Below are 17,303 nucleotides of genomic sequence, written 5' to 3' on the forward strand. Positions count from 1 at the left end.
CTTTGCCCTTTTATTTCTTCTGCGATGGTGGTTTCAAAACTATTTGGTGGAATCACATCCAGCAAAAACATGCTTAAAAAATTCATACATATGCTTGGGAGACACATTTCCCTAGAGTGGCTTCTGGGTACACTTAGAAAAAAAAAAGGAGTTCTTCAGATGCTTTTATAATGTCAGTAATAAAAGTAGTTTCAGTCAAGAACAAAACATCACTCCACTGCACAAAAGGCAGGATCATGTAGATTCAGTATCTCTGTGTTGGTAATTCTCTCTGCAAGTATTTGCCACCCGCAGGGTGCACCTTGCAGGGCTTCTCAGCCGTCTCAGGATGCAGGCGTGTGCCTCGGTGCCTCCCAGCTCAGCCGAGGGGCTTTACGCACCAGGCTGCATTCAGAGCGGCTGCACCAGTCCAGAGGTTTTGCTTGCTCCCATGAACAATTGATTTGATAGCAAAGGGAAGAAAGAAGGAGAATTTTTAAAATCCTCTCAGCCACAGTTGAGGGACTCACGGTAAAACTATCAGACACAATTCAGCAGAGTGGAAATCCCTGCTCTGATAAGCCCCAGTCCTGGAAAGCAAGGGATGCAAAGTTCAGGATGGAGGTGCACTTGCTGGGTGCCCTGTGCTTCCTCGTGCTTGGCTTTCGTCACTGTTACTGACCCATGCTGTTACACATCATTAATGTTAAAGAAAGAGCATCTAACCAAATTGAGCTGTATGCAATTCACACCTAAACTACAGACTTCCCTTTTTGCTGGAAAAAGATCATAATTCAGTGAAACCCTAATTCCAGAAATTCCTGGTGCATGATCCTGCACATGGGCATGTGTCTTTTGCATGCAAGGAACTGTAAATGCACTATATAAGAGCACATTTGTTAACACAGTTTATTGGCACACTTATTGGCAAAGCATACATAAAATACAGTTGTATTATATAACACACTGACTCACTGTGTCTTTACATGATGAGTTGAACATATTAATATGTAAAAGAAAAAATTAGTTTCTTTTATAAAGTTTCACATAAATACACCGGAATCAAAAAAAAAAAAGTAAAACAAAACATAGTTTGAGGGCTTTACAAAAATATTATACAAGAAATATACTATGAAAAGAAATAACAACAAAGCCAACTCAGATACAATAATAAAAACACAAAAGTTTTAGATTTATTAAGCTGCCCACAAAGTTAATGGATTACATGGCTTTAAAATATCTGGATCGACAGCAATTTTACAAAGCATAAACTCTCATAGGACTGGGTGTCTTTTTCCACATAAAAATATTTCTCATGTCTTTGATGAAAAAAAGACATTTCTTGTTTCAGCATTTTTATTAAATGATGGAAAGAGTATCTACTGGCATCAGCTAAACGTAAATTAAAAATGCTGGATCCTTTAAATGATTAACTGATGAAAGAAAAGTTAAAGAAAGAACAAAAGTTACTTTAAATTACTTTTCCTTAAAAGCTGATTTTTTTCTGAAACAAGAAATTTCAGGTGCAAGTTGAAAAGCAGAAAATATATTACAATTGTAAAAAGTTTTACATAGTTACGTTAATGAGATCCTGAGCACTGATGATTTGTTAAAATATGGCCATTGTTTGATGAGGAAAAAAACAACCCCTTCCAATAAAATGCATTGTCAGAAATTTACCATGAGATGCTATTTAATTTTCAATTATTTTAATTGAGGTCAGTGCCAGTATCATGTTGTATGTGAAGCTTCCAAGAAATGCATATGGAAGCTTATACAAGAGTTTTCCCTAATTAAAAAAAATCAGATAACTTTAGTTTAGAAATAGATACTGTATCCATTGAAAGGTGGGGTTTTTAAATTTTTTTTTTTAAGAATGATGTGAAACAGTAATTAATAACCCACTGACATACATTGCAGTGGGTACTGCTGCAGAATAACCTATTGGGAAGCTTGTGGTGTGGGGTTTTCAGATTTAGTCTCCTGGTTAGCAGGAGGTTTGCTGTTCCACGGGCTGTTATTTCCCAGTGCAGGTGAATTGTTGAAATCTTCTTCATCATCCATGCCATTTGCTGCATCATACTGTGTATTCTCTAATCTAGTGATAAGCCTTTCGTCTTCATCCCCAAATTCGCCTCCCATCAGAGTTGGTTCTCCTACCACCATCACATCCTGTGAACAGCACCCAATATTTGTTATATGGAAACCTTGAGAGAGAAAAAATCAACTTAAAAAAATTATGTTAGAGAATTTGCATCTCTTAACTTTGTGATATTTGAACAACAGAGTTAAAAGTTCCTGCATAGTAGGAACAAGGAGACAGGCTTACACTTTATTTCTAATTTCAATGAAAAACTGTAACACATCTCTCTAGCTGCATGCTCAGGCTCTGGATCTCAGAAACCCCAGAACTGAAAAGCAGGTAGACTGGAAAATGTGTATGATTTTAAGCAAATAAGCAGGCTATGGAACTACCTTAAACTCCTGCTTGAAATATTTAGCCTTTATGCAATAATTCTTTCCTGAGCCATTTTATTTGGAAAGGCACCAGCGTGCATCTCAGTTGGAACTTGGCGATACACGTATTTTGAAAGTAGTTTAAAAGAACCGCATTTCTTATCCTCAGACTTCTCAAATGTGGAGCACGGCACTCTAATAAAGATGGTAACTCTCTTATCCATAGCCAGCCAAGCCCTTTTACGCATCCAATATACTTGACATTCTGCTACTTAATTATGGTAATTAATTTAGGTAAAGTTTTCGATAAAAACAATGTTCACACTGATTTGACAATTTGCATAGCTAATTAAGTCATTAGCAAAAACCTGCTGATTGCCAACAAGCCCTGAATTTACCATCTGTTATTTCATGGTGCCTGTCACCTAACTCCATGTAGGCAACCCTGCCACCAATCTGTGCAGTAAGAGGACCAATCTGTCCAGCTGGTACCGTAAAAGGAAGATGAAGAGTGCTAATTATAATTACACTGATGAAGCTAGTAGTCATCAAAAACTGAAGCATGCAAGAAAGAAAGAATTCATCTAATCACTGCTTTAAGTACAAATTGTCCTTCCATGAAAACAAGTAAACCGCCTACTGTACTCCAGTGCATCACACATTTGCTGCAAAAAACCTAACCAGCATGGGATAGAAAGGTGCAAACTTGAGATTGGAAAGCAAAGGTGCAAAGCCAGAGAGCTTGCTTGCTCTCTCTGTTCAATGGAGAATCAGGCTGCTGTGCTAACTGCTGAAGAAATATGTGGGATGCATCTTTTCATGCAGCTCAGGTGGCAGGGCATCAGCTAGTGTCTGGTGAAAGTGCAGTAATTCCAGATGTCTAGCTTTGTACCTGCTGATTTAACAAGCCCTTCCAAGAATCCTAGTGAACAACAGATTCATATTTTAAAGGATATGTTCCTCCTTTTGAATGTGAAAACATTTGTAAAAAGCAAGCAGAAGACAAATGTTTGCATTCAATAAGGTTTCTTTTTAATCAGATATGTACTTCCTTCGCACAATTCCTTGAAACAACACAAATTATTGCCTGTAAGTACACTGTTTCTCAATATCCCTCAGAAAAGGCTGACATGCTACAGAAGAATGTTTATATCACATTTTCAGCCTGTGCTATGTGAAAAATTTGTGAGTAGATGGAAACTGTTACATGATTTCTACTTTACATTGTCTATATTTTGTTATTCCATATATCCATAAAATATTTGGTTAAATAAAACTCACACACAGCTTTGCGACATAGAAGTTTAAAAGACAAAGGTGTTTATAACCAAAAGTTTATTCTAATTTATTCAATTCTTCTAAACAACAGACAATGTATACTGTGCACTGCTGAACCAGAGCTGACCCCATTGTATTGCGAGAGCATTAATGACAAGAGAGACCTGGCAGAGGACAGCAAGTTGGGTTTGAGCGTGCAATGTGATACGGCAGGCAAAAAGAACCACAGTGGCTGAAATACAGAATTACAGATCTAGGTGGCAACAGTTCCTCTTACTTCAACGCTCTTGAGCATGGACCTGAAGTTCTCCCTGTTGCCATACCAGCAAGAGGTCAGCAACTTGGATGAGACTTAGAGAAGTGCATCAAAAATAACTATGGGGCTAGAACAGCTGGCTGGGGAGGCCATGTAAAAGAATTAAATATGTATTACATCCACCAAATGATTGGGAGGGGTAAATATGCTTAATAGCTGCAAGTGCTGAAAGGAAGAGGACCGCTTTAGGCCAATCTGATGAGATGTAAACTAGGGTACTAAGATGACATTAAGTAAACGAAAATGTAACCCCCACTGCTAAGACAATATTCCTGTTACTGAGAACTGCAGACTGAGGATTAATGACCCCACTGGAACAGTGCTAGCTTTGCTGCTCAGGTCACCTAACACTGGGCTGGGAAAAATCTCAATCTGTGGTAGAAAACATTCGTGCATCAGCGGGGAGATGCTCAATGACCTTGTAAGTATTTCCATCTCTAATTTCTCAGATTCTTTGCAAATATTATTCCTTTAATATAATGACACCCACTGAGAGGACAGTTTGCACTTATATTTTGCTCCATGCTATTGAGTATCTCTCTCTTTCCCTCTCTGGGAATTAAACTACAATTATATTGAGGTTAGTGGAGTTTTCCCTCATGCTATTTAAAAGATAGATATCACAGCATTAGTTACAGGACATTTAAAAAAAAATAAATATATATTCTTGACAATCCTGCCACTTATAGTTATGTCAGGCAAAAATAGTGTCTCAGGAAGCACACATGCTGGTTCCTCCCCGGAGAGGATTCTGCTCCTCAGACTGAAAGCTGAAGACCCCACCAAGTGCACCCCATTGAACCTCCACTCACTAGTTCCCGTGCAATGACCACCAACCTCTGAGGAGGACTGGAAGTGACTCCTTTTAGAGCCCCTCAATGCTTCTCCTTAAATTGGCCAGTGGGGGTCACTGCTGTTGAATGACACAAGGCTCCATCCCTCCCAGGGTTGAGGCTGCAGCTCTGGAGTGCTCCTAGCTCCTGCTCATGGAGTGAGAAGCAGAATCCAAGAATTAAACCCTAGTCTCTTGCATGGCAGCACACACTGCTATGGCCTAGTTATGGTAGCACATATTTGACTAAATTAGTTTAAAAAAGATTTAGACTGTAGTCACTCAATCTTATTAATTTATTCTGTGATTAGAAACAACATTTTTTGGTCAAGGAATTTCTCATGATAGTAAAATATGGTTGCAGTGAAGCACTGTAAATAAAGCAGTGGATGTTTTGCATTATGTGATAGAAATGTATTATTTAATAATATAACCACAAAAGCAGCTTTCATGTATATCATACCTTTCATCCTAAAATAACCCTAATTGCCATCCAAACTCAAATTGATGCACATAAACTATACACAGAGATCACTTCATACACAACTCAAATGCAAGCACTTCTATTTAACAGACCGGTTATTTCTCAGGCTTCATCTTTTTCATATCTAGCCTCAAAGTTTAGCTCTGTTATGCCCAGTTACATAACTAAACTTTTTAACTTGGGATTTTAAAGGTCATCCTATGGCTAAACAATGTCTTACTGGAGTCTGGAGGTAAAAATGTCTTGTGGGCCATGTAAAATTTCCCAACCCTATGCCTGTCATCTTTGCTGCTGTAAATACCTAGCTCCGCTCAGTGTGTTACAGTGATTAGTTCGTAGCTCAGGTGTCACAGTCCCCAGAAGTAGACAAACAGTGCTTCATGAGCCTGAGATAATTAAAAATGTCTGAAACTATCAAGTATATTGTTCAAGCAAGTCTCATACTCCAAGGATTGAAAGTTGCACTAGTTTTAGCAGCAAGCATACCTCTAAGTGCTCAGTCAAAAGAAGAAGGGTACCTCCTCCTGCCTTCCTTCCTTCTTACGGAATTGTGTTAGTGGTGATTATTTTAATAATTGACTTAGTTCCTTGCCACAAAAATTATTAATGACTGAGAGCCCCATTGCTGCCCACACCCATAATGGTCACTGCTTCTAAGACAAAAACATCAGACTGACACTGGTGTTGAAATGATCTATAGAAACAGAACTGACATTTTAATTAGGTTTTGGAGTAAACACTTTCTAGAGGAAAATGGTTATCTTTCACATCTCATCATAGTCCCCTCTGTTAACTTGATGTTCTTGGAGCATTTCTCCTAAAGCACAACAACTGGAAGCCATTTGTTCACTCTCATCTCTTTATGGCTAAATCTTAGATTCCAAATTGCACAATTCTGAGACACAGGATAATTTCTGACACTAATCTTCTGCCCCTGGAACTGTAGCTCTGGTACTACAACATTCATTACAAACCACCTAAACCTACACCCTGTTTCCGAAACATGTAAGAGATTGTATTTCTCCCTTCCCCATTAGCAGGTTTATTTATGGATTTGGCTTTTGAGGAGCTTACAGAGAACTACAAAGAGAAAGAGAGATTATTGAGGTATGTAACTCGCTTAAAGAATGCAAGGAGGCTCTAATTAAGACTCTGGATGTAACAAAGGACACTTGATTTACTTAGTGGCATGTAGTGATGCTTTATTCTTTTCAATACAAATCATATTTCACTGGGTTCATGGTTACAGTATTACACTCAACAGGATCTTCATTAGTAAACGAAAGCAAAATCCACCTATTAATTTCTATGGTTATGACTGGGAGCAGCCTAGAGCGATGGTTCTTAGAGTTTATGAGAGTTTTGCATTGTTGTCAAATTTCCAAATTCAAATAGATGAAAATGAATCAATGTGCACCATTTTTATTAAACTTCACAGGAAGTGATATTTAAGTGATAATGGCTGTATGGACCCCTTCTGATGATCTTGCATATACCTGTAATCCACAGATCACAGTGTACCAGTCACTGCTCTACGTACAAAGGCCTGGGCTTGCAAGAAAGTTTAATTTGAAAGAGAAGAATATGAAAAATGCAAAGGAATAAAATTTCAGCCAGTAAAGAGACTTGAAAACTGAGCAAAGACTTGGGAAAACAAATACAGGAAATTAGTACTGTGTAAGTGATAAGGCAATGACACACCCAAACTAGATAACTAATTTCTTTGAAATCATAGGAAGGCAAACATTAATAAGGCAGGTTTTCTCTGAACCTTGTGGAAGGAGCCTTGCCCATCTTTGCTCTTTGTTTAGAGGAAAGAAGAAATCAGTAATTCCAGTTTCTGCACAATGGGTTAACATTTCTTCCAAAGATTAGATGTGATGAAGAACATGAACAAATCTAAGAAGAGTTCAGATGACTGGCACCTGCTGAGACTAAGACAGCTGAGTGAACTACATTTCTGGGTCCCTGTTCTGTCAACTTTACACACTGAAAAAAGCCAACATGCTTGTGGAAAGCACTGGCAGTACTGAGCCTGCACCAATGAGAGCCTGAGAGAAGACTTCTGGTGAGAAAAATGTTTCTGTATTTGTGCTATTGGAGTGACTTTAGTGGCGCTTGGATCTACTTCTAGCACACTACAGTGTGTTGCCTCAGCACCTACAGGATTCAGGTCAAAAACATCACTGGACAGGTAAATGGCCAACCTAGGCATGAGTTGCAGTGTAATCACGTAGCACACTGGCTAACTACATTTGTTTTAAGAATGCAGGAAATATGTAATATGTAGAAAAGGTATTAAACAAGAGACTTGGGCAGGAAGAGTCATATTGACAAGAGATGCTGAAGGTCTGCAATCAGTAGCATGAGAACTAACAGAATCACAGAAACCACTGTTTCCCCCACCATTATAACAGAAAATGAGTGTAATAGAATGAAAGTGACTGTCAAAAGGGCAAAACTTTGTATTTTATTGAGCAGGGTTGAGAAAGTATAAAAAATAGTTAAGAGATATGAGGACAGACTGAGGCTGACCCTTTTCAAATTACTGATGAGAGGGAAGATGCATACCCACCCACTGGCAGAGGCCCTTAAGATGCTTTTGAAGACAGTGTTATTAAAGATGTATCAGAATGTGTCAGCACAGTCAAAGTGCTAATAAATTTAAGGCAACACAAAGGGCACAAATGATCCTGATTGATTAGGCTTCAGCAACCAAACTTCAGGGTGCAAAGCCAACCTGACCCACACATGGAAATACAACCACATCGTTTCACATTCTGGGCTTGGCTCTGTATTGTCAGTCCTGTCCCTGACTGAAGAACTGATCAGAAAATAACATGGGTAGAGGGAATGACACAACTTCCTATTACAGAAGAAGAATGTATATGTGACAAATACTGTTCCATCTGATTGATCAAGGTTTGCTTAGCCCCATGTATTTATCTGAAGATCTGGAAGGGACTACGTGGAAAATGACAAATCTCTCTGAAGTTTCAAGCTTTGTCATAGCTGATGGTACCCCAGCTGCTTTCCAGTCACTGTCCTGAACATGGAATATTTGCCTCTCCAGACATGAAGACCTCATTAAAGAGACAGAAGTTAATGGTGTGAGTGAGAAATGTGGGTGAGGTATATGGTAAGTTCACATATTTGCCAGAGTGTACACAGCATTACTGCGGGAACAAAACTGAATAATTACTAATATTCTAATCCAAGAAATGTTACATAGAATAGCAGCTAAGAAAACATTCTCTAACTGGGATTAATTTACTATCAAAGAGAAAACAACATAGAAGCATAAAAATGACAGGAAATTAGGAGTTAGATTCTATTATGGTGGAGAGCCTGTCTGCTGGCTGGGAAGAAATGACTGGAGAAAAAGAGAAAGGTGGAGTACATGACCGTATTAATCCAGGTTTGGTATGGATATGAGCTCATTGTTGGGATTCTCCAGAGAGGAGAATGGTAAAAATGAAACTGAAACTAGTTCTGGTTACGTGACATCTGGACAGAAGATACAGTGATTTTATTCCTATTCTCTAATAATGAGGGGGAAAATGCTTTTAACACTGAAAATGAATTATTTCAGTAGTATTTTTTCTATTGAGCAGGAAAGTCCCATTCACAGAAAGCTCTATGGCCAAATGAAGCTTTTAGTTAGTTGAAAACTGTCAAATTGTGTTTGAAGATATCTTGTCTTCTATTGCATATAAGGGAAATCAAACATTAACTACTGAATGACTCACTTTAAGGAAAAGTTAACAGAAAGAAACAGAAAGCAAGTTACTGCTACCTGCAGCTAACTTCAGAAAGCAGTGGCATGCCTGTAATAAGGCCTACTTCAAAGAATGCATAATTTTGAAGAAACATGGTAACATCTCTCTATTTAACTAAAAAGTGTTGAATCCTTTTACACCAAAATATCCTACTGCTAAAATTATTTTGAGTTCTGTCTACTCTACAGGGTGGCCCAACCACCAATTCCATCTGGTTTGCTATCTTTGCTGTGGGGAAGATGGGAAGAACTGTTAGTATGTCAAATCGAACAGCTAAGCATTTTCCACTTCACTGAGAGAAAGGAGAAGCGCCCTAAAAATGGAACCTGATCCTCCATACAAAGGAGTTTGGACCATCTTGGTACTCTGGTACAGAAAGTGAACAATATTGAAAAATATTGACTACGCAGCATTCTGAAAGTCAATGAAGACTATAAATCCATCCCTCATACCATGATAAACGTCACCATTATGTCTCAGATGCTCATCTCCATCAGGAAGAGCAGCCTTGACTACATCTGTCAGAAGTAGCCTTTCAGTAGCTGAAGTCAGTTTGAGTATCAGTGGGAGTGACAAGCAACTATCAGAGGGCTCAATTACACTCAAACATACAAGTACACATGGCTACCACTGAAACCAACAAAAGTCGTCTCCCCAGGGAGGAGCAGGCTAAAGAGAGGCAGGGGGTCAGATTCTGGTCCTACTGAACTGAACTCAGTGCAGGGAGTAGCCAAGATAAAGTGATTTTACTGTCTTTTAAACTTGGAGACAGCAGGGAACTAGCTGGTTGCTCAGTTTTGCACCTAATTGCTGTTTCTTCTTAAATATAGTTGATTATTGATCCAAGGGGTTTTCTGGCAGACATGGTCAGTGAGGCAGAGTGGTCCCTGCCACCAGGGGATCAGGTAGCTGGCCTTCTGACTGCTTTGTGCTGCCAGAAAAACCCAGAGATGCCTATATTAGGGAAAGAATCTGACTCCAGGGATGTGAGCCACGTGAAAATTTTAATATGACAAGGAGAAAATATGAGTTTAATGTACCGAAGCCCAAAGCTTCTGTAAGCTAGTGGATTGCTGAATCAGTTGCTAAACAAAAATCTTCATTTCATTTCACTGGTGTTAGTCTACTCTTCTTTTTTATCTGGGTATTCAAGCTTCCTAGGAGGTGCCTGCTTTCTGCTATCAAAAGGCCTATATTCTTTGTCAGGCTTCAGAGGAGACCTAGCCCTTTCCTATCTGCTGATCAGAAATCCAATAAAAATCCCTGCATGTTATTCCCAAGATACCACTTTATAGTTCCTATAATATCAAATTAATTTCCTTAGCTTTAAAATGCATAAGCTATCTCCTTATTGACTAAGGCACACTTTGTCACAATTTGGGGTCTGATTGCCCCTATATTGTCACTAAGGCAATAAACATGACATTATTAAAGTGCTGGTACAGTTCTGGAAATGACTTGGTGTTTCCTTATAGAGTTAGGATGTCAACAGTTACATCTACCAGGGTGGATAAGCTGAGACCCATATTCCAGGGGATCTATCCTCTGCAAGTGGAGTGGTTGGAAAAAGAGATAAACTCTGCAGGTCAGTTAATTCATAACCTGTTCCACTGAAGCATCTGAACCCATCACCGATTAGGAGTAAGGTACTAATGTAGAGAGACCAGCACTCTGCCCAGGTTTGGCTGTCCTGTTCCACAGGGACTCATCCTCACTTAGCGCCTGGCAGATGGAAGTCTGCAAGACTCATGCTATGTCTAAAAACACCAGGCCCAATCTGAGTCCCACTGCCAGTGGAAGGACTCCCACTGACAAGGAAGGGAGCTGGCGCAGGCCTTAAAAAAATCACATCTGGTCCATACTCCTGCTTGAGGAGGGTCATTTGTTAAAGCTGCACTGCAGAATGGCTTCTTCACATCTCTCCACAGCACACTCTGCAAGATTGCCTTTTGCTTGTGATAGTTTAGGCTCAAGAATGCACCTTCTTTACAATGTAAGGAAAGAATTAAAGCACTGTAAGAGATTCAGGCCTAAAAGGAAAGTGAGACTTACAGGTACCTGACTTGATAGACTCAGGTTTGCGGCAGCTGACTTTTTCTTGCTGTTGGTACTATTTGCGTTGTTCCCAGCACTGCTGTTGGAAGTGCTGCTGGTAGAGTTTTTCCTTTTTCTCCGTTTGGTTGTCGGTTGTCTTGTGGGTTCTGCTGCAATAAAATGGTAAGAAGGAAAGCAAATGGCAGATATTGTAAAGCATGTACTAAAATGATCCATAAGTAGAAGTGCTGAAATATTTTTTCATCTAGATTTAAATTTCTATGTTTACTAGTAGTAGTACTAGTAATACTAGATTTAACATATGAACCGTAGAATAATATTTGGACCCAAACCAATGGAATCTGCTTTCAGTTTTGTCTAACGGACTAATGAAGCTTACTCTCCCAGCATTATCTATAAAGATATTTGAAAGCATTTTACCAATGGGAATATCATGATAACTATCATGATGCTCAAAGTGACCATGTAACTTGCTGAAGGTCACACAGCAAGCAACAGTGCTAAACAAAAATCCAGGTCTTATTCTGATCTAGGGTACAGCCTCAACTGACCCAGCCAGAGGCAAAGGCTAAAGGTAGCTTTCTACCCTACTGCTGCCATCAATGCACCATACAAGCAACTACCATTTGAGTTGCTTCCACCTCTGATGGGGGCTTCGTCTTTAAAACTGCCTCTCCCAAGAGAACACATTAAAGCATGCTGAATGCCACTTCTCTGCGAGTCTTCAAACTCAGATCGAATCAGGACAATTACATAGCTTTGCTTAAACTGGCAAAGAACAGAGGGGCAATTGTACTTCTCAAAATTTGGCCTGGGCACCCACGTGAATAGTCTTAGATATACAAATCTTTAATAATCTGAAAAAAGAATTATTATTTTGAGGTGTAAGAGGAAGGAGATTAGGTCCAGGCCTGTAAATAACATTATATTAGTCTCAAAGACAATTAATTATGAATTGTAGCTGTAATTTCAGAGTCACAGCAGGAAGCTGAATTACACAAACGATGAATTCTAATGGAGCCAGTAGGCATTTTGCATTCCATCTACACATATTTTTGTACTAAATTATATCCTAGTCATAGTGAAACCATCTGAATGTGCACATCTATAAATCAGTTGGGTCAGACTGAAATCATAAAACATCAGAATAATTTTCAGGCTCACTTCTGGAACAGTGCTAATTCTTATTACTTTCCTTTGTAAGTAAATTTGCAGTAAATTTTCCCATTTAACTATAAAATAAGTAAAACACTGGAAATGAAACATACCTGGTGGGGCCACCATTCTCTGCCATTTTTGAAACAAGCAAGTCTTCAAGCAGTCTCGAGGACTTAGATTGTATGTTTTATGTCTTGACATCAGTTCCTGCATTGGCTCCAGTATTACACACAACTGAAAGAAAAAGTCAGAATAGAATTATTTCGTCCAAGCAAAAACTCAGTTGATCAGTATTTACATAGCTGGGAAGTATATTCCTGGCTTTTTTTTACCCTTGCTAACAGAGTAAGCCTTGTAATAGCACAATTTAATCTGCACTGGGATTGCAGGATGAAAACCCTGAACTGAGAAAACTTTTGCTCACAATTTGCTAGCTTAAGTATTTAAAAAAAAAATCAGATAAACTTAAACTCTGGTCTTCCAGACTACAGATATTTCAGAAGAGTAAAAAATTTCATGCTTGATGACCAAAGCTGCAAAGATGAATTAATAAATAATAAAATGCCCATAGCAGGTTATCATTCCCATATAGCAAAATGTACACACAGTGATCTTCTGACCTGTTGCACTCCACAATGAAGACTTCTCATAAATGAGGATTGTAAACATGGTATTTTGTCTTGCTATTGCATGCAAAATAATTAAAATAATTTTGTTCCTTTCTTGTTATGACAACTATACATTCTCTTCCCTTCACATGAATAACATGTCCAAGAAAAAAGAGAAGCATTTTATTTTCCTCGTCAGCTTGAACGGTCTATTATGTCAAAGCTGGAGATTTCTGAAAACAGGAAATTTCAAGCAAACCTCTTCCTTCAATAGTCTTATATATTTTCTATCTGTTCACTTAGTAATAAAAATCACTGTTCACCACTTTTTGCTCCTGTTAGCACAGCTGATCTAGCATAAAGAACAGTGAGCTGGTTTCTATTCCCTCCTGTTTATCACCACAGAATCATTTCCAGGCAGTAAAACCTTATGCAAAGCCACGGAAGACTACAGAATTGCACACATATAATTGAGGGCTTACTCTCGCCTGCAGGATCCTTGTTTTTTGGTCATCCTACATGAGATGAAAAAATCCAGGTTGACCCCTAGGTTCCACCTGAAATTTGCAGGGCTGGCACATAGGAGGAAAAGATTCCTTACTTGCTAACTGAGCACATTTGATAAGGAAATAGCTCACACAGAATAAACATGGCGTCTGCATGCCACTTCTAGTCACTTTTCAAAGCAGAACTGCATTAGAAGCAGGGGAAGGGTTGGCTTTTTTTACCAATGGAAGTAAGGCAAAAAGTTGGTCAAATTATTATAAGTCAGAATGGCAACTGCAGAAAGGCATAACTTAAGCCGAGTCTTCGTTTGAGTTATTTACTTAATTTTAGCAAGTCTTGCTGAAGGAGAATCTTGGATTTACTTCAGCAGGCGTTGTTTTCCTTCCACACTTTTACAAATATATAAGACATGAAGCAAATTATTTTCTCTGGGCTGCAGAGCCAATCAATGTTTGCTCCATTCTCCCCATGTGCACCCCACTCTCATTCATGTAAATGGAGATGCAAAGTATGCAGGGAAAATAGCTGAAAGGGAGCTGCCATGAGGACTAAGAGATTAATTCAGCATTTAAATATTATTGTGTATTGGCACTGCCTTTTGATGAGCCTTTCATTAACAGCAGTTGAAACAGAGATAACATAAAGCAGCAGGGAGAATGAAGAGCTTCAGTATGAAGAATTATGTTTTTTCCAACTGCAGAAATTGCATCTGCAGTTGCCTCATTGACTTTTTTCTTACATAGACTTTTTACATATATTTTTTGTAGATAAATATCTGCAAGGTAATCTAATACACAGAGAGCTGCTATCAGATTGTGCACTTTGGGCTCAGATTTTCCTCCGGTTCAAAATTCTACCAAAAATTAAGAGCATCAGATCCTAAAGTAAGTACAGGATCCAGTTTATGCTGTGAAAGAGATGTTGTACTTTGAGTTCTTATTCAATTTATTCTGAAACCTGCAGGGACTTGCTCAGGTTTTGTGTGTGTGAGAGAGGTTTGTGATCATAATTGATACCATTGCTTTGGTTCTCAAAAGTCTGGGTTTCTGGCAGGGCTGCCTAAATTGTCTCATTATGAGCAGATAGGGACTATCATGAAGAAGATAGCTGTGCTAATTCTTAACAAACCAGTTAGCCTGGGCAGAGCACTACACTCACACAGTCCTACTGCTGCTGGCCCCCAAAGTATGTAAATATACATGTAGGGTCTTCCAATATTTCCTTAGGGACACTTTATTCATGACACATTTACTCCTCCATATATATTTATTGTTGGTGACAAAGAGAAAGTTTCTTTATCATCTGGCAATGATGTTTCCTATTGTGCTCTAACTGTAATGCGCACTGAGGAGAACTATGCAGTCCCTGCTGCCTGGGGATATCCTGACTGCTAATCCTGTCTATAATCTCTTTCACTTCACACACAAGATTAAAATGTGATATGGACCCAAAATGTAGCAATGCCTACCTGATCTCACACACATGGACTCAAAATTACAAGCGCCAGGGTCCCTACACTGGGACATGGGACAGTATCATCTTCAGGATATTTGGGAGCTGTATGGACTCACGTCACTTTCTCTTCTGGTTTTGGGGAATTCACAACCATTTTCTCCCCCTAAAGTCTGCAAATTGTAAGGTCAGCTTTGGATGCCTGAGTAATAGGAGGGCATTGTACTCTATAGTGACAAGTCCATTTTAAATGTGTCTAGATCATGTGAATTCGGCACAAATGTAAAATGAACTGGATTAATGATGATTGATACTAGATCTCACAGCCTTTTTCAGTGACCTTTGAGACCTATTTGAAATCTAAAGTGACTCAAAACCAAATCCCTGAAAGAGGAAAGGATTGTGGTCCAATTATCTTAAGTCTGAGGAACCTGCCAGTGACAATCAGTAGCTTGTTTTTTTCAAAGAGCTAGATTAAAAATGTGGGGACAAAATGCATTTAAGAGCTAGGTTGGCCAAAACCACCATCCATCTTTAACTGCTAGTGAGCAGGGTAACTGGCAGACTGGTTTGACTGCATCATCTTACAAAGTGACTTCTTAAAACAAAGCTAACAAAATGTTTCACATACTCCTGCATTCACTGGCATATAGAAGAAGCCTGAGGCTTAGACTGCCTATTCCCCACAGATCACCTAATTTCACTCTGTGAGATTCCTTTTCAAAAAATCTATTTTAACATTTTTTCCAAGCATTGGATAACATTATAATGTACAAGTCTTTACTGTAGTACTATAATAATAATATTTGGAACACCAGCATAACTGATCTCTTCTACAATCATTCTCTGCACAACTCAGAATCAGTCACCCAGGAAAACACCCTAAAGACTTAAAGACTTTAGTGCAGTGAGGATGTATGATCACAGAAATAATTTCTACATTTCTAGGGACCCAGAACCTTTAATGACAATGTTTGACAAGACATAGTTAGAGATTTCCAAGCTCCATGTTTTGACAACACAAAAGGTGGGACTCATTTGTCCGCCCATAGTTGTCTAGCACAGCTGAAATGCCCTGAATTATCCTGGATCTGATCCATCTGATCGCTCGTGCTGTCCCAGAAGGACACAAGGCTCCATGTGGATGTTTCAAGCACTAGAAGGTGTCATTAGTGTGTGGGCAACTGAATGAAGCCCAAAGTCAAAAGAAAAATTATGCTTCTTTTAGCTTTTAAAACACATTTGGAAGAATGTGTATCACAATAGATCATGTACTTTCCCTCTGCAGTACTAAAACATACTGAAAGAACTCCACATGATGCTTAGTAACCCAGTATTATTAGAATTAGTTTCCAGTCATGGTTTCTTATTTGAGCTCATCGCAATGATGTCTGACCATTGCTGTTTCACTGTGGATAGCTGTGAATTGGATCCAGTGCCAGAGACAAACACAGTGCTTTACAGTGAGAGAAGTCATTGGCATGAGAAGTTTATACTTGTGGGTGCCCAGCACACATTGGGACACATGCATGCAGTGATTTCACTAGAGTTCCATATGGACCCTATGGACAATTCATCAATTACAGGGCTTGGATCCAACTTGAGAAAATGGTAATGTTATACCCTTGGGGCTCAGGGAAGTGAAAGTAGGGAACATAATAAAGCACATGGTTTTTTGCATTAGTAAAACACATCTGGAAGGATTTGATTTTTTTAATGACTTTTTTTTTTTTAGAGGAGAAGAGTAGCATTTATAGGTTTCAAAAAACAGTGTGTTTTAAGAAGGGAATTATATGAGGAGATACTGGAGGCACTGCAGACAGGAGTTAGAGGGTTCTGAGAATATAGATCCACACATAATTTCCTGTAATACTTCAGTTATTAGTGGAGCCAAAATCGGGCTTCATAGGTAAGGGGTCAGATTGAGCTCTGAGATCACTCCAGTCACACCAAGAATGGTTTTAGCCTTATGATTTTTGTTTTAACACTGGGTTTCTATTCTATTCTGAGAATAGACGTGCATTCTCATAGCACTGAAGATTAGCAGAAAGACCAATGTGAAAACTCTCTTTTGCCTTACTTTTGCATACCATAAGCTTATGTTGCTTATTGCTAATTTAATTAGCAATTACCCTCTTGAGTGAAACCTCTTGTCTCCATGAGAATTTTTACATTTCCAGTAGCAAAGGTTTATTACACTGCTGGTGAAGACATTGTGGTCCTGCCGGCTCTGAGCTGCAGGTGGCAGAGCCAGCCCAGCTAACAGTCTTCCCCTGTTTACAGGCTAGGAGCACAAAAGAACTGCAGCCTTTCAGTCTTTCAATGCCTTTTGCATTTTAAAGAGAATTCAGTGGGACTGAGTCTTGCAATACCTAGGTGGTGAGACTGACATAACTAC

General features: G+C 38.9%; 1 protein-coding gene across 12 annotated transcripts in view; it reads right to left on the reverse strand.

Annotated features, from left to right (window-relative positions):
• Nucleotides 1–864: 864 nt before the first annotated feature.
• The window catches only part of LDB2 (LIM domain binding 2), a 378,161-nt gene continuing 361,722 nt past the window's right edge, over nt 865–17,303 (reverse strand). For 4 of the 12 annotated variants that reach the window (XM_074865849.1, XM_074865850.1, XM_074865845.1 and 1 more), the window contains 3 exons: nt 12,449–12,572; nt 11,178–11,329; nt 865–2,151 (listed from right to left, as the gene is read on the reverse strand). In XM_074865849.1, the coding sequence (XP_074721950.1) occupies nt 1,921–2,151; nt 11,178–11,329; nt 12,449–12,572 (507 nt within the window). In that variant the 3' untranslated portion in view covers nt 865–1,920. Of the gene's footprint in view, nt 2,187–4,867; nt 5,011–11,177; nt 11,330–12,448; nt 12,573–17,303 lie in introns of all 12 variants that reach the window. The other 8 variants (XM_074865853.1, XM_074865854.1, XM_074865852.1 and 5 more) reach the window with 8 other exon arrangements.

The sequence above is a fragment of the Strix uralensis genome, chromosome 4 (genome assembly GCF_047716275.1).
Source record: "Strix uralensis isolate ZFMK-TIS-50842 chromosome 4, bStrUra1, whole genome shotgun sequence".
Taxonomy (NCBI): Eukaryota; Metazoa; Chordata; class Aves; order Strigiformes; family Strigidae; genus Strix; species Strix uralensis.